This window comes from Bacillus rossius, chromosome 6, assembly GCF_032445375.1.
Source record: "Bacillus rossius redtenbacheri isolate Brsri chromosome 6, Brsri_v3, whole genome shotgun sequence".
NCBI classification, from domain to species: Eukaryota; Metazoa; Arthropoda; class Insecta; order Phasmatodea; family Bacillidae; genus Bacillus; species Bacillus rossius.
In genome coordinates this window covers 77,811,247-77,839,190 of record NC_086334.1, presented here as the reverse complement: position 1 = coordinate 77,839,190, position 27,944 = coordinate 77,811,247, and the positions used below count along the sequence as shown (strand labels likewise).

The 27,944-nt window shown below is 36.2% G+C and overlaps 1 protein-coding gene and 1 long non-coding RNA gene across 7 annotated transcripts in view; both read right to left on the bottom strand.

Moving 5' to 3' along the window:
• The window catches only part of LOC134533322 (choline transporter-like 1), a 616,909-nt gene that overhangs the window by 32,266 nt on the left and 556,699 nt on the right, over positions 1–27,944 (bottom strand). For 4 of the 6 annotated variants that reach the window (XM_063370818.1, XM_063370819.1, XM_063370815.1 and 1 more), the window contains exons 12-13: positions 20,442–20,579; positions 19,957–20,119 (exon numbers count right to left, since the gene is read on the bottom strand). In XM_063370818.1, the coding sequence (XP_063226888.1) occupies positions 19,957–20,119; positions 20,442–20,579 (301 nt within the window). Of the gene's footprint in view, positions 1–19,956; positions 20,133–20,441; positions 20,580–27,944 lie in introns of all 6 variants that reach the window. The other 2 variants (XM_063370821.1, XM_063370820.1) reach the window with 1 other exon arrangement.
• On the bottom strand, positions 257–4,072 carry LOC134533320 (uncharacterized). Its single transcript, XR_010075308.1, has 2 exons — positions 3,432–4,072; positions 257–2,589 (listed from the first exon to the last, which is right to left on the bottom strand). It is a non-coding gene; the product is annotated as an uncharacterized LOC134533320 (long non-coding RNA).

The window sequence follows — 27,944 nt, the reverse complement described above, 5'->3', positions numbered from 1 at the left end:
AAGTAACAGATTTCTCTGTAAAGTTATTTAAAAAAAAAAAAAACAAGATTCATATTTAGTCTAGATCCTAAATGTGCTTTATTTTATTTTTTAGCATATTCTGAGAATACTGTAGCATCGCAGAACCCTGCCCTCCAAGATAAATAACTTTCTTTTAAACTCCTTTTTTGTATATGTAAATATTAATAAGTCAATGTTTTGTGCCGTTAATTAGTAAATTCGACACGATATATATTAAATTTTTATTATGATTTTAAATTTTTGTGTGGAAATTTTATTTGCTCTACTATAGTGTAATTTTAATTTGTTAGTCTGGTGTACTCCTCTAAGTTAAACTTTGTCTCAGTGCTCTGAAGCCCCTTTCCCATCGGCGTATCGGATATTTTGCTGGCCTAATCTCTGACTGGCAGACAGCTTACCGTTTCCCCCGCCTTCAGTCACGCCTCAAGCCTGTAATATCATTTCTCTTCGTGACCCTAACTGCATAGACAAGCCTGTAGGTTGCAGGCGACCAGTTCTCAGAGACGAGCTGAGATTGGCCTTTTTCATCACGTATTAGTGTTATGTTCGCTCCCCTGCAGCCACGACGGGACGCTTGTTCTCAGCGCCGTTGCACTTTAACCCTCCCCCCCCTTTCTCCGTTCCCAGTAAGACCAATGACCGGTCGTAACCCCCTGGGCACCAGTGACTGTTCCCAAGGCCTCTCCAAAAAAACGTGCGCGCTAAAACTGAGCACAAGCGCTGCCTAGCGACCAAGTCGCGAACTTCTCCGCTAGCCTACCCTCTAAGGCGCCAGAGAGCAGCACCTGCCCTTCCTTGAGTTATATGGACGCCGTGCGCGAGTCAATTGTTTTCAACTCAGACCCCTCCGACAGAGTTCGCTACTGTCGCCCAGTGTGGCCAACTTCAAGACTATAGTCGCCGCACGGTAAGTTCGTACTTTTGGGAAGAACTGTTGACAATGGAACTAAGAATATTTGGTTTACTATTGTGCAATTTGTTTGACAAATAAATAAACAAAATAGGACGACATAATTTATCAAGCTATTACGTTTCCGTACGTGTATATGAATACTGAAATAATTTGTATTTGTTAATTTTATATGTAAGTTTTTAAACACGCGTGGCAACGATATTTATCGGTATGTTGGCTACACACTTGAAGAAATAGTTCCTTAGTATGTAATTTTGAACAGCTGAAATAACGATAAATATTGCTGAAAATGTTTCACATATGTTTACTTCCAGATCCTGGAGTAATATTGTTTAATATATACGAAAGTTAAGTTATTTTGTTTACAGATGACGTTGCAAGCTGTTGCGGATGAATCACCTACGTAACTGTGTGTCGGCCCGAGCCATGTTGAACGCTTGTTTTTGTTTGCTCAAAACGACTTCTGATTTTCCGAAAACATCCCGTGTATTTGTGTACTAATTAATTTTCTAATTTTAAAGGGTTGTCTTAATTGTAACTTGTAGTGAACTATTGCTTTTACAGTGTAACTTTGTGTTAGTTATTACGGTTTGTTAGGTTATTAAAATGAATGTAAAGAAGGAGACAGCACGATATTATCAACGTGGCACGAAGAGTTACGATGTTAATAAATACAGGTCAACTGGAACAGGGTGATGTCGCAGAAATGACAGCATTTCTTCTAGATCTGGGCGTCACGACCGTGAAAAAGTGAGTGACTAATTAACACGTTATGAAAGTATGTGCGTGAAAACGTTCCGTTAGGTTGGGGCGTGTTTGTAAAATAGTGTAAAAGTACCTTCCTCGCAGCTTTCTTGTTTTGAATGTCGGGCAAATTACAAACAGACACGTTCTTATATTTTCGTTTATATATTAGGTAATGTCCCACAAGCAAAACATATTAAATGTAAGGGCATGTACACAGATACTAACCTAACATAACCTATCCTCAACCAACATAATGTAACCTAACCCAACCCAAATGAGGTTTATTTACATGAAATTAGGTTTGGTAAATTTTGGTTAGGTTAGGAAACATAATTGTCAATAATTAGAATGCATTTTAAAAAACTTGAGTAGAAATTCAACTCTACGTAGGTTGTTGTCATGACTTTTTGTTAACACCTGTAACCATAAAAAAATACAGCATTTGAATATATGCTCAGGGTAAATGTGCTAATGTATGCTTTTTAATTACAGGTGTTTTGGATAACGTGTTTAGTGATATGTAATTTCTCTGCTGTGTTTATATGTGATTCTTAAACATTAGTTTCATTACAGGATATAACATAATATTGATGGTAGTGATAATTTATTGCTGAGTTTCGATTTATTTAATATATTTATTTTATTACAGATTCTTAAGTTAAGTTTTTTATGGCAACAATTTCTTTTCTGCATTGTACATACTTAAGTGATATAGTTTTTATATGAGACAAACCACATAGACACATAAAAATACACACTTACAGAAATGTTTAATGTATAACTTAGAATTTGAATTTAAAATTTATTCTGCTTGATAGAAAATAATGCCTCTAATTACAAAACACATGTTGGTTAGCCATAACCTTTAACCGATACTTGACTCGGTTCGTAGTGCCAGAAAAGTGTTACTAACTTGGGTAAATATGTAGTTGGGCGGTATTTGCGAAAAAAAATGTTAAAAATCCGAAAATACCTTTATTTTATGCTCTTCAACGTCCTCTTTTCATTAAAAGCGGCGGAGATAAGAAATTCCAAATACTTTAGGAGATATAGAATTTTTTAATTTTGTAATACAGGACCTGTGGAACCATTCGAGCGACGCCATTTTTGTTATTTTGCTGTGTGTTCGTGAATACGCGAATCGTCAATGCGTAATTAATAAAATGGTTGATTAGGTCAGGTCAGTTACATTATTAATACTTTCAAACTAAGCCGACATTAAAAATAATGTGAATTAATTTTAATTATTCTTTAGTTTTAAATTATTTATAATGTAACTGACCTTACCTAACAAACCCGTAACAAAGGATGCACAGTAATAACTCACGTATTTTTTTGTTACTTATTACTTGCGCAACAATATCAAAATAACAAATAAGACTTTAAAATTAGAAACGTTAAAAACTCACCTAAGTTGGAGGCGGTAATTAAACACCGTTTTAAACAATAAATGAACTAAATAATCACGTATTGGTTCGTTTGAATTCTGGCCTATCACAAACAATCACGTGACATCATTATCCAATTAAAAAAAGTAGATACTCGTACGTAAACAAGAAACAATGATAATCGCCACATTAGTGCACTGGTATTGTGATGAAATTTAAAAATTCGATATCTTCTAACGTATTTGGAATTTCTTACCTCCGCCGCTTTTAATGAAAAGAGGAAGTTGAAGAGCATACAATAAAGGTATTTTCGGATTTTTAACATTTTTTTTTCGCAAATACCGCCCAACTACATATTTAACCTAACTTGTTATTTTCTATTCACAAATGACCTCTCGATGTAATGGCAGTGATGTGCCTGGCACTCACGGCTTTAGGAAAATAACAGTTTACATAACTACCTCATACTGAATAATTTCTTAAAGTTGAATTCTTCATAAATGATACTGACATAACTTTCATGCTTTCAACCATAGCACTTTGTGATATAGTAATCTCGAAGCAGCAAAATTTCTTTTGTAAAACTTAACATCAATTTTTATGGATATTATGTGAAGACACAGCACCACGCTGGGTTTAAACTCTAAACTATAAAAATTTGCTTAGATTTTTTTATATTTAATATTTGAATTATTAAACATGGTGTTATGACATTTTCTACTGACATTTAACCAATTATAAAAATTGCAGTGTAATTTTATTATCCATTAATTACATCCCTATTTGACAGTTACCCAACCAAAACATTGCCATGTGGTAGTCACATGGTTTTCCACATGGCAATGTTATTGTTGATATTTGGCGGAAGGATACATAGTCACCTTGAAAATAGATCCCAGCTTGAAGCAGGGCTTCCTAAAAGTATGAACTTACCGTGCGGCGACTATACTGCCAGAGTTTTTTTTTCGCCCACATTCGGGCAAGTTCGGAATCTTTCGGCGGCACAGACCCCCCTCCACCTGTTAGAGCCGGCGGGCACTTTTAATTACGAGATGCGGTTTGCCGCGACACATATCAACTCGCGTCGCGTCTGCAGACAGATCTCCATCGAGTATCGGCGAATCGGCAAGACTTCATCCGACCGCTAACGACTATGTAGTCGCTTTGTATAAGGGATGCTATCCCTCAATTCAATTCTAGTAGATTAGTCTGTCTGCATAGTTTAGTTATTTGCCTTAGAAATTTTTCTCTTTTATATTTAATCATGGAGAAATCATCCGCGTCCTGCCGCGCAATTCGCGAGCTCCAGATCCTGGCTGACTCCACGATGGCAGCGTGCTGGGCAACTCCCCTGTTTTGGTGAGTGATAATTCGCGACCCCCCCCTTTTTTTTCCCTTAAATTTTTTTTTGGGCATTTTCTGCCCCATAGACTGCCTGTATACAAGTTCTAATCAGGTTTGATTTGGACTGTTGCAGACAGGGTCGATGACAGGGAGAGACTGATGCTCCCATCTCGTGGCCCCCTCCCCTTTCTGTTCCGTGGGTCACATTAGAAGAAACAATTTCTACTACCCGACGTGATCATTTGAAGACCCCGGGTGGTAATGTAAATTCAACATTCCCCCCTTACCTAGCTACGAACTATCTTAAGCGGATGACCAAACCACCAGCGACCAGTGTTTTTCTCAAGAAAATGTAGAACGAATAGAAATAACTATCAATGTAATCATCGGATCCATCCAACTTTGAGTGTGAAACTTATAATGCAAAGGTTTATATGTCAAACCAAGAATGTAAATTGTTTTAAAGATTCGCGGGCCGGCCCCCATGTTCGTTTTTATTTTTGTTAATCTTTGAAACTTGTTAAAACCTTGTGTGTGTAAAATAATGGAAACAAGATAATTCATCAGGGCAAATAAAACAGGGAAACTATAGATCAAGTTAATCGTGTAGTTTTTATTTATTGATTTTAACGATCCACACCAACTTCCTCCTTGCTTGTTACAGGAAGTTCCTAAATTTTGTTTGTTCCCCACCTCGTGTCGCCTCTGGTAAATCAATTTATTTAACTAATTTTTTTTTCCAGCAAGTTTCCAAGGCTCCTTTTAATTAATTCAAAATTATTCAATTTTGAGGCACGAGGGGTGTTACAGTTTTTTGAGTGATATATAGGTTATGAAACAGTAGAATCAGACGTTATGGCTATTAATATATGTTATTTTAACTTGCTGAGAGTTATAAGAAGGTATTGTGTATTTTATTAGACATTTTTAATCATCAGTATTTTTTATGTAATTATTCACAAATGAGCCGCTGTTCTAGATTTTTGCCTGTTTAGGCCTAAAAAAAAATTTATGTAATCAATTTTTTTTGGAGTTCGACACGACATGGAGGGTTGTGGAATGAGCGAGAAGGTGTGAAACTAGTCTACCGAGTCAACTTGCGCAGCTGGCACAGGAGGAGGACAACATTTTATAAACTTAAATTTTGGTCTACTATTTGATTTTTCCTGTTTATTGCGGAGGAAGAGAATAGATCGTCTCGACGGATTAATTTTTTTTGGAATTGAAATTTGGGAAGAAATGAAGTTTCGTCAGTAGCTGAGCGAAGGAAATTCCACGAAGTTTAAATGGTTCGTCGTATGGAATGCAGCTGGTTCGAGAGTCGGTGGTTGCAGTCGGCGTCCCAGCTGTCCAGTTAATGGTGGTGTAGTGATATTTTCTTTTAAATGGCCTTTTTAAATGATTTATATTGTGCGTCGTCCAATTCCCGATGGCAACTGATGGGGTGAGTCTTGCAAAAAAAATAAAATATATTTTTTCGTGAGTGGCTGCGGAGGGTGAAGAAATAGCAAGAAGTTATGAGATATTAAATAAATATTAGTAAGGGGTTGTGTGAAAGACTAAATCGCGTGATCTTGTTGAAGTAAATTCGTACTACATTCCTTTAATATGTTTTAATTTTTTTTTTCTGATTTAAGTTATGCTGGAAATACTTTAGGCATTTTATTGTTGGCATGTTGCCCGCCACCGTAGGTTGAAGTCCAATTAATATAGACCTGTTCTTATATGCTTATTTCAATCGTGAAGTTATGATCTCCTGGAAATAATATGGCTTTAATGAAGTTGGCAGTTAAAAAAGCCTGCCATGCGTGATTAGTGAGATTATAATTTTGTTATATTGTTTTTATTATATTTTTTATTATATAAATTTTTTTATAGAATTATATATTTATATTGTTGATATCTTGAGTGGTACAAATTATTATCATATATGTTTTATTAGATGTTAAATGTATGATAGTTAAAATTTTCTATTCATGCTCATTTGAGGCTGCCATCTGTGATTGATGAAATTAGGAAATCTTTATTATCATAATTGTCTTTTGTATAAAATTTTATAAAACTATATAGTCATAATGTTGGTAGAGTACCGTAATTAAATTATTGTTTAGAGTGTCGGGACTTGCTATAGGAGAGCTCTCGGGGTAGGATAAACGAAATATAATATTTTAAAATTTTTGTTAGGTAATTATTTTTTTGTATTTGGTGTATGAAAATGGACTAAGAGTTCATGAACTTGTGGTGAATTTGTGGTGAAGCCTGTGAACCCACGCAACCAAAAAGAAAAATATACCCACCTCTATTAAAGTTTTTGTCTTGTACCTGAATTTTGAGATTTTTAAAGTTATTCTGATTGTTGTAGTAAAGCAATTTTTTTGCTTTTGAGCGCTGTTGAGATGTGCATATACCAAGTTGTTTGCAAAATAATTAAAATATATTTATACCACTGAGCTCTGCTCTTTGTTTTGTTTAACGTAACCTTTTCTTTGCCTTCGATTTAGTATCCTTGGGCCAATTGTTAGGCCAAGTTCTCCCTGCTGTAAGGGTAATAGGTAGAGAAGGGTAACACGTTGATAGTGAGAGAGCGTTCTCCCAGTACAGCAACATCATGACAGACAAGCGTACAGCATTAAAAGCAGACAACATCGAAACTATGCTTGGAATGTGTTTTGGAGAAGTCTAAAACAAGTGTTATTTTTAAGAAAGTTAAATTACATGAAACTATCTTATTTAATTCTCTAGTTTGTTTAAAAGTTATGTGTATATATTCTACTAGATAACATTTCCACTTCTGTAAGGCTTACGCAGGAATCTAGTGATTGCTGCATCAAGTATCATGTACAAGTTTGTGTGTGTATCATGAAATCAAATAATTAGTAGAACAAATGCACTCATTTAACAAAAAAATACTTTTTTTTTTTACTGAAATATCGCACCGAAATCCTATAGTTTATTTACCGAAATCAGGCAGTTTTATTTACCATTTTTCATGGGCTCTAACGATCATACTCATTGGAACCTCAGATTAGCAACAAACAAAATGAGGACGAGGTAAGACCTGAAGGCCAAATCGACTGGTTATCAAGGTGATTTGCTGTGGCTGTACAACCTGCAGTGAAGGAAGGGCAAAAGCCCTAAGCTTCAAGTGGCACATGAAGGCCCATATGAAGTGTTTAAATTTTAAAAGGATAAATAATTAGTTGTATTGCATCCAGAGGGGAAAGAGAGGATGAAAGAATATACTGGAAGAGACGGGACAAACAGGCCTCGCGCTCCCCTTCCTCGGTGCTGGGGCATTCAGCACGCCTACAGAGGCTGCCGTGTGGAGCTGCTGTTCTGGGTGCCCGGGATGACTCGACACTCCAGTCAGTAAGGGCGGTGATGCCGGCCTCCGCAGCAGTTGAGTTCCGACAGGAGAGTTCAGTGAAGCGGGAGTCCGTCGAGCGGCGCAACCACGCGTGTATGACCGAGTGGCGCGAGACTGTGTGTTCAGCCTAGCTCCAGTGGGGAGTGCCAACTGTGGACTGGACAGATACTTGGTGATTTGTGAACACATTAAGTGTGGTGATTTAATTAGTAATGCAAATATTAGCAGCAAATAAAACTGTATAAATCTGAGCTATCCTCACGAACCTGATCTTCTCCATCCATAACGATACATTTGATATATGCAATGAGCATAAAATCACATCGTATTTAAAAAAAAATCTTCACAGTAAAACTTTGTATCATAAGTTCTCACTCTTTACATATTCATGCAAACTGATTAAAGCATGGTATCTTTTTCACGTTACATTGCCCGCAGCCCACAATTGACAACTCATAAATAGAAACCTGAAAAATTCGCTACCGCGATAACGCGAATTTAAGCATTTTCACATGTAAAACGCGAATTTCTGCACTTTTAATTGAAAACGCCTATTTATCATGCTTTTGGCACATTTTAAAGAAATTTTGTTAAATCCGCCTAACAATTACGTATCAAAATAAGATGTATCGTAATTAAATATACATACGTATATTTACAATGATTTTCCGTAAGTTCATTACTTTTCTAGATACTACGGTTATTTTGATTTCTTAGTTTAGTCGCCATCTTCCTTTTCTCAACGGTTGTTCACTTGTTGTACTATAAAAATAAAATTTGTCGCGGGCTTGAAATATATTCATACATAATAATATAATTTTAAAAATGCAATGTTCAATTTCTTTTGTAAATGGTTCTCATATTCTTATAACATCGATTAAATTTACTTTGATATTTTTAACGGTGTCTTTACGTTTGGGTTGAAAATAAATCGGCTGGCTAAGAATGTTTGAGATTTCATGTTGGTCACTCTGTTTTGTTCGTTATTTTCATACAAACAAGTTTCTTCTTACAAAACTATAATGCGTAAATTACGTTGTAGTATAATACGAACGACAATATTTATTGTTAAATAATTATTGAAATTAATTTTTAAACTTTCCTATACCCATATTTTAATGTTATAGTTGAATAACACAAAAGAGACATACAACAAGTATGGAACTTCAACAGGGTGGCCACAGAAATGTAGAAATGAAATTCCCTGACTTTTCCAGGTTTTCCCTGACTGTGTAAAAAAAATTCCCTGACAATTTTTTTAAATTTACACAACCGTGATTGCGATTTTATAAATATATTTTAAAACGAGAAATATAGGATCTCTGTTGTTAGCAGTTTTGTTAAGATTCTTTGGCATAAAAATTTCAACAGTACCTAATAAAAACAATAAAAAATTAATAACACCATGCAGTATCTTAAAGTATTAAACATTTGAAAAGTAAAAATTGTTACAACCAAGCAATGCAAATATTTAGGCCTGACAAAGAAGCACAAAGATTACAGTGAAACTTTAGGTTGAAACTGGGACCATCCATAGAGATTTGCAGAATTTTGCACAAATCTATTTCTGACAGTGTCTCAGTGAATGCTTTCAGCAGATCAGCTGTGGCATGATTCAAAAATGCTGAGTTGAAGTACCTAGTTGAAACCTGGCAGCTCTGTTCTCTCCAAAATCTCACCACTATATCCATTTGTCCAAGTTCGGAAGTCTTATTTAGTGATTCATCAAACACCACAACTATTTCAGTACACTGGAATATGTTTTTCACTAATTCATTATGGAAATAAGGAGCTATGCCATGTAATATAATGTACCCAATTTTTGTTCTTGCAGTTGCAGTTTTTTGGCAACTGATGAGTCTGGGAACATCATTTGCATCACAGCACATCACTTGCTGTACAACACAAAGACTTATGTGATAAAACTGTTTGCATGCACCACAAAACTTCAGCCCTAGTCACCTCCTCATTCAAAACAAACGTGTTTATCCCAGACAGTGGTATTTTGCAAAGAGCTGTAGATTCCACAACTGACTGTTCACAATTTTTCTCAGGTTGCATTTTACTGACAACCCCCGACTGGTCACCAAGTACAGTCCATCAGAAACAATAGTAGTAGTATACAACATGGAATCAGAATTACCACTGGCACTAGTAGAAGGCTTTGGCTCACAAGAAAAGTACATACCCAAGTTACAAATGCTACGTTTGGAATATTCTTCTGCTTGCCTGTGTTTTTCACCATTCATGTGACTTGTGAGTGCACGTTTCCCATGTTGCTGAGGGAGAATGTTTTCTGACAGCGAACAACGAGCATGATTATTACTTCCGGTTTTAGGTCGTTCCAACCACAAACAAAATCTCTCATCTTGAAGCCAATCATCTTTGAAATTTGAAGTCATTCTTGGAAATACCATGTTTCAGGGTCTCAAATTATTCACAACTTACCATGAAACTGTTAACGAACTTAACTTAAATTGTCCTTTCTAAACTATGAAAATTTCATCACACTTTAAATACTGAAACACGAAATTTTACGCAATCTTTTCACATGTAAACAAACAAATTGAACGTCTGTATAAAAATAGGTTAGCTAACTCTCTGAACAGCTAGCCAGCCATGTTAGACGTTTCATAATCCCCATTTACGATTCCTAAGAAGTAGCTCACTGCAGTAATAATCACTTCAAACACTACGTCTAACGAACACTACCCCTACAACTCCGTCGTAATAATTTCCGCAACACCAGCAATAGGTACTTTACATAGAGGTGGGTCGAAAAGTATCAACAAGATACTTTGGCACTGATACGCGCCTGTATCAGGAACGGCAAACGAGTACACTTGAAAAGTATCAAGTACTTTAGTATCAGTTCAGAATTCGCCTGGAACACCACCACGGCCAATGTGCGCAGAACCCGATCGCAGATGACGGTCACTTGGGCGGAGCTTGTGAAAGGGGAGGGAGCAGGAATGACGAATAAGGGATAAAGAAGGGAAATAATGTAGGGGAGGAAGCTCAGGGGAAGGCGTTAAAGGAGAGGTGCAAAGCGAAATTAGCGAACTGACTGGCAGCTTGGTGGGAACAACAACATGTTGCCCCTAAAGACCAGTACCAACCAAACCAAATGCGGACAAAAGGTCCAAGCTCCCAAATTGCTTAGTAGAATTTTTCTATCTGCCCAACTCTTCTTCCAGGACCATCCTTCTTTTCCTGTACTCAACCTGCCTGCTAATAATGCATGATATTTTTGCATCCCGCATGAAAGTGCCCAGGGTTTTCCCTCTGTCTATGGAGGTTTTACCTGGGCTCAACTTATCTAGTAATTAGTCTAGAATTAAGATAGGGGAGATAGTCATGGCGCCAATTGTTGCCATGGCTGGCCAATCCCCGAGCAAAGCACACGATGCATGCCTCCCTTTCTGCATGGCTTAAACCCAGCATGATTAGGCGTAAGGGCTTCGGCCTGGGACACACCTAGAGTCTTCCCTAACCCAGACCCCTCCCAAACAAAATACACTTAGTTTTAGTTAGGTTAAGGAAAAAAAAAAAAAAAAAAAAAAATGTGAAATTGTTACGAGTCGTTTGGTTATTGTCCCACATCAAAGTACGCTCAGTGCACAGTGCGTGCATAGTCTCGTTCAATAATAAAACTAATGAAATTTTAATATTAAAAAGTACATTAATACAAGATATAATATTTATATTTGTGCACCTAACAGCTATGAAAATGCAAATAAATTCTCAGTTGACACTAATAACAGATGTAATCAACATTAGGACTTTTTTTCCCGAAAACAATTAGTAACTAGTGTTTTCATACATTAAAACATTACGATTTTATCAAAAATTAAAAATAAAAAAAAACAGATACATACATTAGTGAGCATACTATATCAATGTTTACGTTTCAAATGTTTCTTCAGATTAGTCGATGATGATTTATAACTCAGTTTTTGTTTACACAAATTACAATTAGCAAACTCATTATTTTCCGTAAAAAAATTCCACACAAATGAAGTCTTTTTCTTGCACTTATCCATTCCTTATATAAAGATACTAACTACAAAGCATGACAGCCCGCAACAATGTACATGGTGGTAATTAATACACGGCCAGGACGAACTGCAGTGAATGTTGAACTGATTGATACTGGCTGTATCAGGCGGGCATGAGAGTAACAGAGGTAGAGAATTACCGGGCGTGATAAATAATGTATCAGAGACACCGATACCTTTTTACGCTGGTGATGATGGCATGGAGGTTGTGTACCCTGTAACGAGAATGCTGATACCTTGTCGCTAACTGGGACCGCTACTGCTCTGATACAAACGTATCAGATACTTGTAACTAGGTACATTACTCTATCAGTATCAGGTTGGAACAGATATCGAAAATTGCTGTAACAACCCACCTCTAACTTTACAAGTGTACACAAAGGCAAATAAGCCAATATGGCGATCCCAGCCGAAACCGAAAGAAATAATGTTGAAATTAACCCAACCACCGGCTTTTTATTTCCTTTTGATTTTCATTGCAATGTTTTAACTCGTCAATTATTAAACCTTTTATTTTAGAAAAATCCCTACGAAATAATATGCATGATATATGCGAAAATAAGAACTGAAAATATTCTGCCAAACAAAGAAGCCATTTGATTTTGTAGATTTCTTAGAACGTGCTCAAAAACAAGTACATTTGTTGGCAAAACCGAGAGCAGAAAAAAATACACACCAAATTATTATGGTACTGGTGTGTGATATTTAGCATGTAAAAAGAGATAAACGATAGTTATTCATGTTGCACGCAAGCCATTGTTTTCGTACTGTTGATCTAGAACAGCACGTAAGAACTGGTTTACCGGTATGCATTACATTTGTTGGCAACACCGAGAGCATAAAAACCATACACACCAAATTATTATGGTACTGGTGTGCGACATTTAGCATGTAAAAAGAGATCTACGATAGTTATTCATGTTGCACGCAAGCCATTTTTTTCGTACTGTCGAACGAGAACAGCATGTAAGAACTGGTTTACGGTACACATTCTAACATTACATGGCATATTCAAAGTTAATAATGCACGGTAGAAGAGAAAATTTTCCCTGACTTCTCAGGCGATTCCCTGACTTTTCCCGATTTTCCCTGACCATTTCTAAAATCCCTGACTTTTCCCGGTTTTCCCGGTTTTCCCGGTCTGTGGCCACCCTGTTCAATTGTAACCTAAAAATATGTAATTCTTTGAAGCTGTAAACAAATTTGCCGCGAAAACCAATTATTTTATCATCAACGAGTAACGTAGCTAGTGCGATTATATGAGGTGTTTGTTTTCGTTGTGGTTTTCTGGATTTTGAGCATTGCTTTAAAATAATTGTACAGCTAATGTTAAATTAAGTATAAAGTTACCCATATTTTGTTTGAAATGCCTAAGCCTACCGTAAATGCGTGTATACGGGCGGAAGAATTCAAACGTTAAGGTTTCTACGCTTCTGACCCAAAAACGTTAATGTGCAGACAATGCAGCAGCACAGTTACATATCAAAAAAGAGACAAGAACAGCAGAAGTTAGTGGGGTCGTTACCACAACGCCGAAATACCATAACGCCGAATGTCAAAATTGACCACAACGCCGACAGCTAGAAAACTGCTGTGTACCACAACGCCGAAATAACAACTGAATGAATTTGTGTGTGTTTCTTAAATGTACCTAATGCCGAAATACCACAATCAAACCTAACCTAACCTAATATAACCTAACCTAACCTAACCTAGCCTAGCCTAGCCTAGCCTAGCCTAGCCTAACCTAGTCTAACTTAACCTTGTCTAACCTAACCTTTGTAGCAGTCCTGCAATGACATTTTTCGGCATTAGTGTATTTCGGCGTTGTGGTACACAGCAGTTTTCTAGCTGTCGGCGTTGTGGTCAATTTGGCATTTCAGCGTTGTGGTGCGTTCCCTAGTTAGTTTTTGTAAACAATAATTCGTAATTTTGTAAAAAAAAAAAATCAATACCAGTTTTAAAGTAAGGAAAATAATACCTATTTTGAAAAAAAAAAAAAAAAAAAACACACACCTATTTTTCAGAAAAATAACACCTATTTTTCAGAAAAATAACACCTATTTTTGAGAAAAATAACATCTACTTTTTCAGGTCTCTACTCATAAACAATGGAAATCGTCACCATTTTGGACTGAAAGGCCATTACTACCTCACTGATTTGTGATTTATTCTAAAAAAATTAATGTTTACAATGTAAGTTTTTTTTACTACAGCATCGATCAATAATATTAATGTTCAGCACAAACTGACGGGGGGTGGGGAGGGGGCAAAAAGAATTATATTTTGTTAATAGTAGATGCTTTTATGAATATTAATCTAGTTAACTAATTTTTTTTAAATGTGATGTGACATTTTAAAATGACTATGTATAGTCATTTCTGAAGTGGGGAAATTTGTTGTTAACCAGAAAATGGCAGTAGAAAAAGGAAAAAATTATACCAAAGATAACCTCTTTGCTGGTTGTGTTTACACATTACATTTCAGTTTTTAATAAGTTGTATGTAGTTTTTTAAACATGTCAATAGAATGGTGTAGGAAAAATTTCTGCTGGATTAGTTATAAAGTGTAATAATAAAAATTTATTATCTGTGAACTTAAAATTATTATATTCATATTTTTAAATGATGTTACTTTATCCCACTTAGTTCCAATGTTTTACTATTTACAACCTTAACTAATACCTATACAAATAATAAAACTATTAAGAGGTAAAAAATAAAACATTTCAAGAGGTAAAATGTCTGTACAATTTAAGAAATAATTTTTGGAAATTGCTAGTTACATTATTTAGAACTCAAAAAATGTTTTTTAAATTTTTGTCCGTTGTCTGCTTATCTATCTGTTATAGCATATAGGGGAGAGCAGGGTAAAGTGGCCATCCTAAGATAAAACGATACATAAATTTTATATTGTAATTAAAATTGAAATAACCCTTCATATAATATAGTATTCGTACAATCAAAAAAAAATTAATTTCTTTATGTCTTGCAAACCATTATTTTTTTTATTAAATTTTAAAATTAATTGTACCAAATGGCCACTTTGCCCACATGTCGGGTAAAATGGCCATTGACTAGCCATTTTACCCGACGTAGGTAAAACATTAACACAACTCATTATAATAATAAATATAAAACAAAGAAGTGTGTATACAATTTGATAGCAAGTTCAGGAGATAGACTTAAAAAAATTGTTTCCACAATATCTAAATTAAATAAAATTACGAACTAAAACCCCAACAAAACATCATTAAAAAAACAATTGCATTTACACTATGTTAACAAACAGAGTGCTAAAGTTTTAAGTGTCTTCAAATAAAATGTCTTGACTTTACTTAAACAAGAACCAATTAAAAATTAAAACCTAACCTATCAAACATAACATAAACAGTTTAGCGTCTACAGCCTTCACATAAAAAGTCACCATTTTTCTCTTCGCAGCAAGCACACTCTTCGTGAGCCCAGCGGTGACATCCAGAACACCTAATCCACACTTCATTTGTTTTTGAGTTTGAATATGCTTCTTCACAATATAAACAGTCAGCGTCATCGCTCTCACCTTCGTCCTCTTCGTTGAAAAGGCTTCGCCTACTTTTGGCAGGTTTTTTCATCATTTCAATTCTATTTTTTTGGGGTTTGAGATTTGTAAACGTTTTCTTTTGACTTTTGTTGCTTGTTTTGGTTCTCTTTTTGTTATTTTGGCCTTCCCTTATAGATTTCTCCTCCAAAAGTTCTCTCTTGTACGGACTCGAAGTAAGAATCACTGTTTTACCTTTCTTACGGTTAGTTTCGCTTTTGGTGATGTTGGATTTTGGCAAAGGTAATATATCTCTTTGAGATATTGCAAATGATGTGCTTGGTTCAGAAACCGTCACTGGACTCTTATTTAGACATTTGCCAATGTTTTTGGACTTTCCACTCTTAGTTGAACCATCTTCACAGCCAGCTTCTACATCTTCACCTCCAGTAATTGCATCTTCACCACCATCAACTTTGTATTCACCTCCAGCAGCTGTACCTTCACCAACATCAGCAGCTGTACATTCACCGTCAGTCATCGTACCTTCACTACCAGCAGCTGTACATTCACCGTCAGTCATCGTACCTTCACTACCAGCAGCTGTACATTCACCGTCAGTCATCGTACCTTCACTACCAGCAGCTGTACATTCACCGTCAGTCATCGTACCTTCACTACCAGCAGCTGTACATTCACCGTCAGTCATCGTACCTTCACTACCAGCAGCTGTACATTCACCGTCAGTCATCGTACCTTCACTACCAGCAGCTGTACATTCACCGTCAGTCATCGTACCTTCACTACCAGCAGCTGTACATTCACCGTCAGTCATCGTACCTTCACTACCAGCAGCTGTATCAACTACACCACCCACTGTTACATCTTTTCCTTGAGCTATTTCTTCACTGCCATCAGACATTGCATCATCGTTACTGCCAACTTCTACAGGATTAACACTGGCCAATGAAATATCCGTGGGTTCTGCAGCGAAAAAATCTAAGTCGGAAAATATGTTAGGGTCCAGCGGAACAATACCTTATTTCCGAAATCCATTAATAGCTGTAGCTGGTAAAGCTGCTCGTAAAAATGCTTCTCCAAGCAGCTTACTTACTTGAACTGAGTACACGAAAACAACACACACACATTGCCATACACGTTAAACATTTATAGTGCAGATTAAAAGAATTAAAATGTTCAATAGTTTATTTTATCATTTAGTAATACATAAATAGAGCTAAGTATACAGTTCGGGCAAAGTTAACATACGGTCGGGTAAAATGGCCATGTAGTCGGGCAAAGTGGCCAGCCACCTGGCCACTTTGCCCTCTGAGACGCCATTACACAAAAACTAGCGGGGGAAAAAAACCTATGACATCTTCTATAGTTATTAATATGAGATTTAAAATATAAAACTTGCTCTTTTTGCTAGGCTATATTAAATAATTATGGCGTTACTAAGCATTTACACATGACCAACATTAATTATCACTTACCTTATATCATAAATAATAAAAACCGTAAAACCTTAATAAATCAAATAACTTTCACTGCAAACAGGCCGGGTGCTCTCAGAACACTAATGGCGTCTCTTACAAATGTTTCACATCCTCGCCACCAGACTTCAGCACTCACCAGCGGAGTAACAGCCGATGGCCACTTTGCCCGCCCTGGCCACTTTACCCTGCTCTCCCCTAACTGAAAACTACTTGATGGATTTTGATGAAAGATTTTCCATTAGTACGGTCTATGGCTAACTTAAACACTAGGCCCCTGGGATACCCCAGGCTGGGAATACCATCCTTCATTTCAACTCTTCACTAAATTTGAGGTCAGTTTGTGAGATTTAGCGATACAGGATGAATCGAAGATGATAAAAACGTCCAGTAGAAGAAGTTGTGTTTTGATACATATGCAGAGAACACACATTAAAAGATATCAGAAAGACTGTTAGTGACCTTGTAAAGAGAGCTTAACATGGATACTTTGGTGTTAAGCTCGGTGATCAGGATAAATCCTGGACACCGCCTCAGGTTTGTAAAACTTGAACAGAACATTTACGCCAGTGGACTAGCAGGAAAAGAAAAAGTTTGAAATTTGGTGTACCGATGGTTTGGAGAGAACCCAAAAACCACATCTATGACTGTTATTTCTGTCTAACAGATATTACTAGAATTATCGAAACAACCGTAGCAAGTGGACTTATCCTGATTTAGTCTCTGCAAGACGCCCGTTCCCTCACTCAGAGCAAGTACCGATCCCAGCATTTCACTGCTTCCAGAGCTTTCTAAAGACGAGTGTTGTCCCTATAACCCCCCTTCTGATACTAGCAAAGGTGACAGTGATTATGAGGGGATGTCCACAATTCCTCAACGTTTCCAACAGGATGAGTTGAATGACCTGTCAAAAGAAGCTTCTGAATTACTGGCTTCCAGAAAATTACTGAAACACGAAACCAAAATTACTTTTTACCGTACAAGAGAAAAGAGTCTGCTACCATCCTTCTCTCAAGAAGAAAATCTTGTATTTTGTCACGATATTAGAGGACTCCTGGAAAAAATGGTTTCCTGAATATGATTGGCGCCTATTTATTGATAGCGCAAAGCAAAGCTTGAAATGTGTTCTTCTACACAATGGGAAAAAATATGGTGCAATACCAATTGCTCATTCAACGACAATGAAAGAATAATATTGCACAATAGCTTTAGTCTTGGAGAAGATAAGTATCATGAACATCAATGGGTAGGGATGGTGATTTTTCGTTTTCGCGAAATAGATGCGAAAATATGCTAAATTATATTTTTTCCGCTATAAAATGTGCAATCTACACTATTCCGAGATAAATGCGAAATCAAGGTAAAAAACGTAGATTCGTCTTCACTCTACACAATTTCTTTACAGATTGTATTTCGTTTCAGTTCAGTATCAAAAGAAACCATCATTGTATGGCGTATTCAGCACAAGTATCTTATTGTCACGTCATTCACAACACTATTGTTTGTAAATAATGAATGAAAAATGGCCATCTGTGCCTCGCGATTGTAAACAAAGCAAAGAACAACTAGCTGGAAGTGTGTCCGTCATCTTGCAGAGTACAAGTTTTTAGGCCGCCATATTGCGACATCTCTGCTTCGCCGCGCTAACAATTCCCATTTTCTGGCTGTGTTTCACATGAAAGCCGCGTTCTTGTGTAGTCTGTGGAAGGTGGTGTGTTTACAAATACGTGCATACTCGTGAGTGTGTTGTATACTGTTATTTCTCGTGGTAAAAAAGGGACGAAACGTAATTTCCATTCGCGATCGCATAAATGAATACAAAAGTGAACAGTTCTACGAAAGTGATACGAATATTTTAATGCGCAATTTATGTAATCGCCGTCTGGAGTGGAAAAAAAAAAATTATGTACTTGAAAAGCACATTAAATCTGAGGGACATCAGGCTGCAAAAAAAAAAAAAAAAAGATTCACCGAGAAATCGGATGAAGAAAAAAAGTCGGTAAAATAGCAAGCAACTGTTTCTGCATGATCGAAAACCAAAAGAAGGCGAAAATCGAAAAAACGAAAGAAAAAAAAATTGAAAAAACGAGTTTCAATAACATTATTTGTGCACTCTACATCAACTATGGCCATGAACACAGCTAAAAAATATTAATTGTAATTTTAAGTATTCAATTTATTGCACTCATAAGTGCTAAAAAGTTGTTTGGAAACCTGCCAAGATAGGCTATCTTTGTAGTTGTGCTAGATTTTTATTTCTGTGGTTGTTAATTAATATGTGTATTATTTAATGCTTTTTAAAAATATTCTTTTCTTCGGTAATGTAAAATGAGAGAATTGGCTAAATCTTGTTTTTAAAAATGCTACAAAATGCTAAATTTCAAATTGAAAATGCTAAATGTTATTATTTTAAATACTATAAATCACCATCTCTATCAATGGGTGATTTGTGTGGACTTCAAAATGGTAAACTTTCTCTTCGGACAGCAAAGTGGAAACACCAAACATCCTTGTTTCTTGTGCCTCTGGGATAGCAGAGAAAAAACACACCACTGGGTTGGACAAGAGCGGCCATGGCTAGTTTTCACTGTATGTCATACAGAAAACCTGAAGAATGGACAAATATAGTTGAATACACATACGCAATTAGCCAATGTCAAATGTTGAATGTATGGACAGCACATATAATTCTGTGGAAGGAATTATAACAAAATCACAGCACAAACACAGGCAAACAACAATCTTGGAAAACACAGCGAAAGACAGAAGAACCCAGTGATGAAATCAAACAGGTATTCTGACAAACAATGATGACAGCCCAGTCAAACACAGAAGGCTTCCAAGACAGGAACATACAACAAATTAAATCACTAATTAATTAAATTAAAATGCTGATTACATATGAAAATTGTAAACATGATTTTCACACAATCTAGGCAACCTTGAAGATAATATGTTAGTTTTATTTGTACAGAGAAAGCTATTCCAATGTTTAATAAGTTGACAAATACTGGACTAATGTTGGTGTAAGTCAGTAGGGAAGGATCACGTCCTGCTCTGGGCCAGGGTCTAGGGAGCACCCGCGCCTGGCGACGCCACTCACGATCCTGGCGGAGGTGCAGAAGCTGGTTCCCTCCATGGCTACGACGGTGTAGGCGTTGTGGTTCATGAACTTGATGAACTGCTCGAAGCAGTACAGGCAGCACACGCAGCACCGCAGCAGGTGGAGCGCACAGGTCGAGCCCGCCTCCTTCGCCTGCCGCAGCCTGCGACACACGCCTGCGCTCAACTGCCACTCGTCCACTTCAACAAGGAGTGCAGCAGTAAGCTTTAGGTAAGGGAAAGCATAGGCGGCTCTAGAAATTTCAATGATCGACGATAGATTTTTTCCCCCCTAAATTTTAGGTTGATTATAGTTTGAGTGAAACAAAGTTATTTGTAATTTACAAAAATTTTCTGATATTTACACAAAAACAATAAAATCACTTTCTAAACACAATCCTAAATCAAAGGTAAATAGTGTATATTGTTCTAAACAGGATATTACAATAGCAAGGTGTATGAATAATCTCCAGGTAACCAACTCACTTGAAGTCAATGTACGTGAGTACGAGGCGTGGCAGCTTGAACAATGTGATGAGGAATGATCCTTTGACTACGGATCCCAAGTGGAAGCTGAACATCTGCCCCATAGATGACAGAACTGAGCAACTTTCATTCTTGCCTCTGAAACAGAGAAACAACTATCATGATCAAACAACACTCTATTGCCAATACACTAACATCTTCACTGAAGACTAACATATTGCATTCAAGTCAAGCTGTCATTTCTGGCCGGGTGATCTCGCCAAATACTACATTGTAATACAGCCAGTAAAATGCATTATTACCAATATGGATAGATTGTATCATTTTAATGATTAACATTGCAATTACTTATGTCTGCTATGTGTAAGTCCTTAACCAAGAAGTGAAACTAAAATCAACTATATGCAGATGCAAAATGTAACTACGTATACTCGGAGAATTGTTTTCTTGGATACCCGCACCCCTAACGGAGCATCCACAAATATATTTTGGAATATTTTCTGTGCCTTCACAATCAAAACGGAGTATCACAATTCTCACCTGCCTGTCCCTAGTTTGAACATTTTGTTAAGTTGTATAATGTCAATATTAGTGGTGTGCAAAATCTTGACTTTCGGGAAAAACTTTGGGAGGGCTTTACTTTTTTTCCCATCAGGAGGGAACAATATTTTCCCCGGTATTTTTGGGAAAAACCAAAAATTACTCAAGTTCAAAAAATTTGAGCATCTATTAACAACAGCGTGCCATTTGGCCTACAACAAAACAACAGACAACAAATGTTTATGAAAAATGGCACGTTTAGTACCGACACTATTTAAAAATTCCACTTCCGATAAAAATAATCCCCAGAAAATGACGTATGTTATGATTATCGTCAAAACTGAAAATAAACGGGCAGTGAATGGCTTGAAACGCAGCGCTGAACAAGACATTATTTTAATAGTATACTGCTTTATCATTTCCCGTGTATAACATTACTCATTTGAATTTTATATCTGTATTAATTATTGTGTGTACTTAAATTAAATCAAAATATCTAACATCTTGTTTGATTCAAAAATCAAGAAAAAAAAAAATAACGAAAATCATTACGGACTACTGTGATTGGCCCGTGCATCACTAAGGGGTGGTGCTTCGTCTGACAAGAGATGGCAGCACTTTCGTTTTTTTCCCACTCAAAGTACCTCTGTCACACTTGCAGTGTTTTGCTGATAACTTACAGCTTGCTCTTAGTCATGCTAAACAATCTCACGAAGGAATGGGAGGTGTGATGATAAGGCTCGTGGCATTGTTGGTCATTACAAGCACAGCACATCAGCAACTTCTGTATTTCACAAAGTTAAAGAAGAAATGGGACTAGACCGTTTAGAATTAATTCAAGACTATGTGCCTTTTATACAAGCACATACCTGCCAAACTTGGCTAGTCAAAAAGAGGGAGGTTTTTAGTGGAGTAAATACTTGGTTCCCCAAATAAAGCCTGGGGGCCTTCTCCCGGGTAAATGTTGATTTGAAGGTGCAAAATGGTGCTATTCGATCATTTTTTGAAGTAAAAATTGAAAATTAGATGGTGGAAATTTTTATATTTTTATGGGGCTAGTTGCTATTTTTAAGAACTATTTTCTGCACCATTTTTTACACCCACTCTTTACACCCACTGGAGCATTGTGGAAAGCAATGCTCCGTGATCTAAATTAATCCAATACAAGTTTGGCAATATTTAAAACAATGAAATCACTATTTAAAATAGAAATTCACAACACAGAACTCTCAATCTTTTGTATCTCATTATTGTCGCAAGTAACCACCACAGAATACAGTTTGGCATTTCTAGAGGCAAGTTTGTTTCAACACCAAACTCAAAGAAAAACACACAGGATACCAAATATCAATCAATGGCAAAAATTAATTTAGATAATATAACTCTTAGTTACTTACAGGTAGGTATAACTTGGCTGATAAATTACTTCTTCAAGCTTTCTCTGGTTGCAGATTTAGCTTTCTTCAGGAAAGCAGAGTCAAATTGTTGTTCATAGCAGCATCCCTGTTGCCTTGATTTTACCAACATCAATGTGTCTAATGTCTCATTAGACATGGATGACCTAAACTGTGTCCTTGACTTTCGTACCTGGCTGAATATTCTCTCAGATTCAGCATTGCTGTGGGGAATTGTCAAAATTGCCAGAATAACCTTAGACAGTTTTTCATACTTCAAACTTCCAGATGCACTTTTAATTTGTCCCACCAAACTCCACTGAATATCAGTCCTTTCTTCTTTCTTGATGGCTTCATCAAGATCTTCAAGTTGAAACTGACAAAACTCCGACTGCAAATCATCAATGGCAGAATCTAAAACCTGGTCTTCATAACTTAACATGAATGGAAATTTATTTACAAAAAATGTCAAACAGGAGAATGATGCATTACAAACATTATTAATCTGGGCTACCTCAGCATTGATTAAAACTTTATCATTGAAGGAAAATTTGTGAAGCATGTAATCACATGCACGTACAAAATACACCCTAACAGACGAGTAAAAAATTGTCTTTTCTTCAGGTTTAAGGTCACACACTGCCCTAGAAGTAGAATTTCCAATTGTAATGTCATTATCTTCTTTTTAGTTCATTCTCTTGTGATAGTCAACCTCCAACAATGATGAAGAGTTTTAACAAGAGTAGGTTTCACAAATCTTGTAATGACATCTTTGAACAATTCTATTAGAATACAGCGTAACAAGAGAATTTGTGGTTTCTGCGATTGAAAAACCACATTTGGTTTTTCAAATACTGGCAATGTATTCTGAAGGAACAGACAAAACGATTTATTTAGTTGCCGTGTAAGGAACATCAATAGTCTCTCTTCTCTTGAAAGATTACATGCACTATTTCCACTTTTTTTGTGCAGGGTGGAATTTTGTTACTTTTGACTCTGGAACTGGTGATTCAGAACTTTGTTTCAAGCTAGAACATTTAACTGAAGTTTGGCTATCAGAAGAGGCAGCTTTGGACATTTTTGGTTTCCTGTACGAATCTAATTGTCCCGACTTCTCATGTGGATGTGAAGACTTAACCTAAAAATTGAAATAACTAGCTAGGGGGTCCCACTGTTGCAGCATTCTTGACAAACATTTCCCTTACGAGAGCCACATTTTTTTTACATCTGTGTCATGCAATACTTGAAATTATTTTAACTTATCTTTCCTTTTTGCACTTTTTTCAAGATAAAAATAAATATCTACTAATATCTCATCAACTTTGCAAGGAAGAGTTGCTGCTGCCTTTTCTGCAGCCAAATTGATTAAATGACAAGCACAACCCACAACAAACAAATTGGGCATTTCTTTTTTTTAAGTGTGCTGCTGCCCCGTTTTTCAAGCCTATCATTACAGGAGCATTATCAGTGCTGAATGATATGCAATTTTGAAGTTTAATATTCCGTGACCTCAAAGACTGTATGACCAATGCTGCAATATTAACTCCAGTAGAGTCTCCAGACAGTACAGGTACACAAAGCACTGAACTTTCCACCTTACCTGCTTCACTGCTGTAATAACTTACAACAACGGGGTATAATTTTGAATCGCTATCGTTACTCCCATCTGTCGCCACAGAGAATGCACCGTTTTTTAACGTCTGCACAAGTTTTTCTTCTTCTATTTTTGCCATTTCAGATATAATTGCTGACGATTTTGTACGTGCACAGCCAAATTGTTGAGCTATAGCGCTATCAGGGAACATTTTGCGAAACAACAACCCAGCATGATCTGAACAACTAACAGGGAGATTGTGTTCTAAAACAAAACACGTAAACAAGCACTCGGCATTCGTAACACTTTCTTCTTGCCGGCTTGCACTGCCACAAAGCTTAACTTCTTGTTTGCATCAACACAGCGTACATTATCTTGATGTTTCTTGGTTTGGATGTGTTTCACGACGTCCCACCTTCCCCCATGTGATACAGCAACGTCACAACGACACAGCGAACAAAAAGCAAAATGATCTTTTCTGGAAGTTAAAATACAAGGAAACTCGTCACTGTAAGCTTTCTTGTATACAGTCAAGTATTTAGTCACTTTCTTTTCCGCCATGTTACTTGAGGTATGGAACCTTACTTGCTGCTTTAACAGCAAAATTCATTTCATAAACACATTCGCCGTGCAATTAATTTTGTAAACATATTGATATTTATCACGACACAAACTACCAAAGATGACCAACTAAAAAAAAAACCCAAGCAGCACAAAGAATGCAAGATTTCTATTGGCGAATTATTTTAAGCGCTGATTACGGGTTGGCTACGCCCTTCGTGTTCTAGCCGAATAGCCCAGGAAACAAAGGTTTCAACCAGTGAAAAATTTGTCCAAAGCTGAATTTTTGCACAGTGGTAGAGTTGACTATGCTTAATAACATATTGAAAGTTTACCGCTGTAGACCTTGTGCATATCACTGAAAATTTGCAGTTAAGTCCTGGATGACAGCGACTTGCAGCAGTTCATTAAAATGCTCCCCATTTACACACTTTTTAACGTAGACTCTCGATAGCTATATGAAAATAATCTTAAAGCACTACTACTCACATTTATAATGAATGAAGTTCTAAGTGTTAATATTAAAGGTAAGAAAAAAATGTTTAATTAATTAAATAAGTTTTTTTACATCAGTCAAGGCAATAAAAAACAATTCACTTAAAAATAAAGGGTCTTACGCAAACATTTCTTAAACAAAAGTTGTTGTATAGTTCTTAAGCTTTACAGGGACATATATCTCAAAAGTCTAGATTAATTTATAGGATCACTAGAGACTCCTGAGCTCATCACTGTCGTCTACGCACTGCGACAGAGCCACAGCCGCAAGCGCTGTGGCCACTCTCACTCCCACGAAATCGAAGATTTTTAATCTTTGTAAAATTTGCTCCTAACTGAAATTTAAAACAGTGGTAACATTAAAGTTTTCTAGTAACATTTGAAATGTTTACCTCCGCAAACCTTGCGCGGAACACCGAAAAACGAGAAGTTAAGTCCTAAATAATACTTTATTAACCACTCAACAATATGGCACTATAACGTAATTACTATAGTATACTTTCAGAATAGCAAACCAAAACTTACTCAAAACATTATTCTCAATGATTAAATTTAAAAATCTTTCACTACGTTTGACTAAATATACTATTTATTCAATAATATTAGAAGAGAGGTGTTATGAAAAAAAAAGGCACAAATGGAAATATGTATTACAAAAAACACGAAGAGGCCGATGTGAAAACATTAAATAAAAGTAGTTGCAAAGTTCTTAAACTTTAAATTAGTTTATTTGTTGAGAGCCTGGTACAAAGTGTCTGACTGCTAAAGCGATCCGAGCCGCGTAGTGTAAACTACTGCGAGGTTGTCGAAGTAGGCTCGGGTCGGGACGAATTTCGCTGTAAAGAAACAAAAGTTTTTAATACATGGAAAATTATCTCAAAGCCGAAAATTTGTATATTAGTAGAATGAACATTTCTTAGTAACACGTCAAAAGTTTACTGCCGTAAACCTTGTGCGTCACACCAAAAACGAGCAGTTAGTCCAAAATGACAATTTTTTGCAACGATCCACAATAATGGATATTGAAAATGCAGTTTATGGAGTAGACTGACAGTATGGAACCCAAAATAATCTAGAAACATTGCCCTATCTGAGGATAGTGATAAAAAGTACAAAGTTTAAACATCTTTCTATAAAATAGACAATTTAAATCATTAAAGTTAACGAATTCACTTTCATTCAATTTTAAGGAAATATAAATACATTTTACATAAACTTAAAGAGCCCAATTTGGAAATCGCTTACAGTAAACGTTGTTGCATATTTATTCATCTTTAAATGGGTATATTTGAGTGATGGGTCAATTCCTGTTTTTCCCGGTTCTCGGTTCGGTACCCGTTCTTAAAAATCGGTTCTCGGTTCTCGGTTCCTCGGTTCTGACTTAAAAAATTAAATAAATATTATTCACACATTATTTATGAGGTGTTTTAAGTAATAAACTATTTATTGTTTTGGCTACAAAAAAGCACTAAAAAGCATGTGTCCAGACTTACATCTTCAACAATTTACTGTTTATAACACTAAAAATAATAATTTGTTTGTATTGTTCTGTCCTCAAAAAGTTTTTTTATTGTATGCTTACAAAGAAATGCATTAGCATAATGATTCAGTCTTTAAAGAGGCTATCAAAGAAAATTAAAAGGTTTAGTATAGTTTCCAAGCTACAGTAAACACACCAACCTTAATAAAACTAAAATTTACTATATTAATTAAACCCTCCTTTAAAACATAGGAATAAAAAGAAAATGTTACAATAATGGAAATAAATACAGTGATGGTGAACTTTCAAAGAATTAAAATATTAAATTGTCCATCAAACTTATTGCCTACATTAAATTCACTTTGTTTGCACAGTCAACAGTAAATTACTGCCACACTTCTAATGCCATTTCTTACACAATTTGCTCTGTTTGGCCAGAATAATTATACTTTACAAGTGTCAACAAGCATTTTGTAAATTCCCCTTCAAAAAAATCCCGTTTGTCTAAAAGAGAAAGTTAATAGCCATTTCACTAGATGGCTGCAGATGCAGTGAACTTACATTCCCAAGTACTGCACAAAAAAATGACGAAAATTATTACGGAAAATTTTTAATCAATCATTAATTCTATTAAACAAATATTCTGTGGAATTTGCAATACACCAGTCACCATTACTTACGTGTCAACGACTCAATTAACTGCCTATTTTTAAAAACAAATTGAAACAAACATGGCGTCTTTCTGTTCTCACATCTCTGCTGAGGCACGTCATAGAGTTGCACACCTCTATGAACTACATCTATGGCACCTTCAACTGTTATGTTTTGATTGTAAAACGTACTTTGTTTACAGATGGGGCGAGAACATTAAATATTTTCACGTGTTATTTATTTTATAGTTAGAGATTAATATTATTCCGCGGAAGTCCAAAAAAATAATTCATATGTGGATTGGACGTGAGTTGAGCCATTTCATGCTGCAGTTAAGTCATAGTGAAGGACTATATTCGTAAAGGGTTTTGCTATACTGCCGGTACCGGTACTGGCACCGACATTTTAGCTGCGGTTCTCGGTGCCGGTTAAAATGCTGAGAACCGTAGGAACCGAGAACCGAGAATCGGTACCGACCCATCCCTAGTATATTTTTTAAGTGTCTCATACAATTAGTCTGACCGCTGAAGCGATCCGAGCCGCGTAGTGTATACTACTGTGATGTTGTCGAAGTAGGCTCGGGTCGGGACGAATTTTGCTGTAAAGAAACAAAGGATTTTAATACATGGAAAATTATCCCAAAGAAGAAACTTTGTACAGTTGTAGAATGAACGTTTCTTAGTAACATGTCAAAAGTTTACCGATGCAAACCTTGTGATCAAACCAATAACGAGCAGTTAAACCCAAAATGACAATTTTTTGCAACGATCCACAATAATGGATATTAT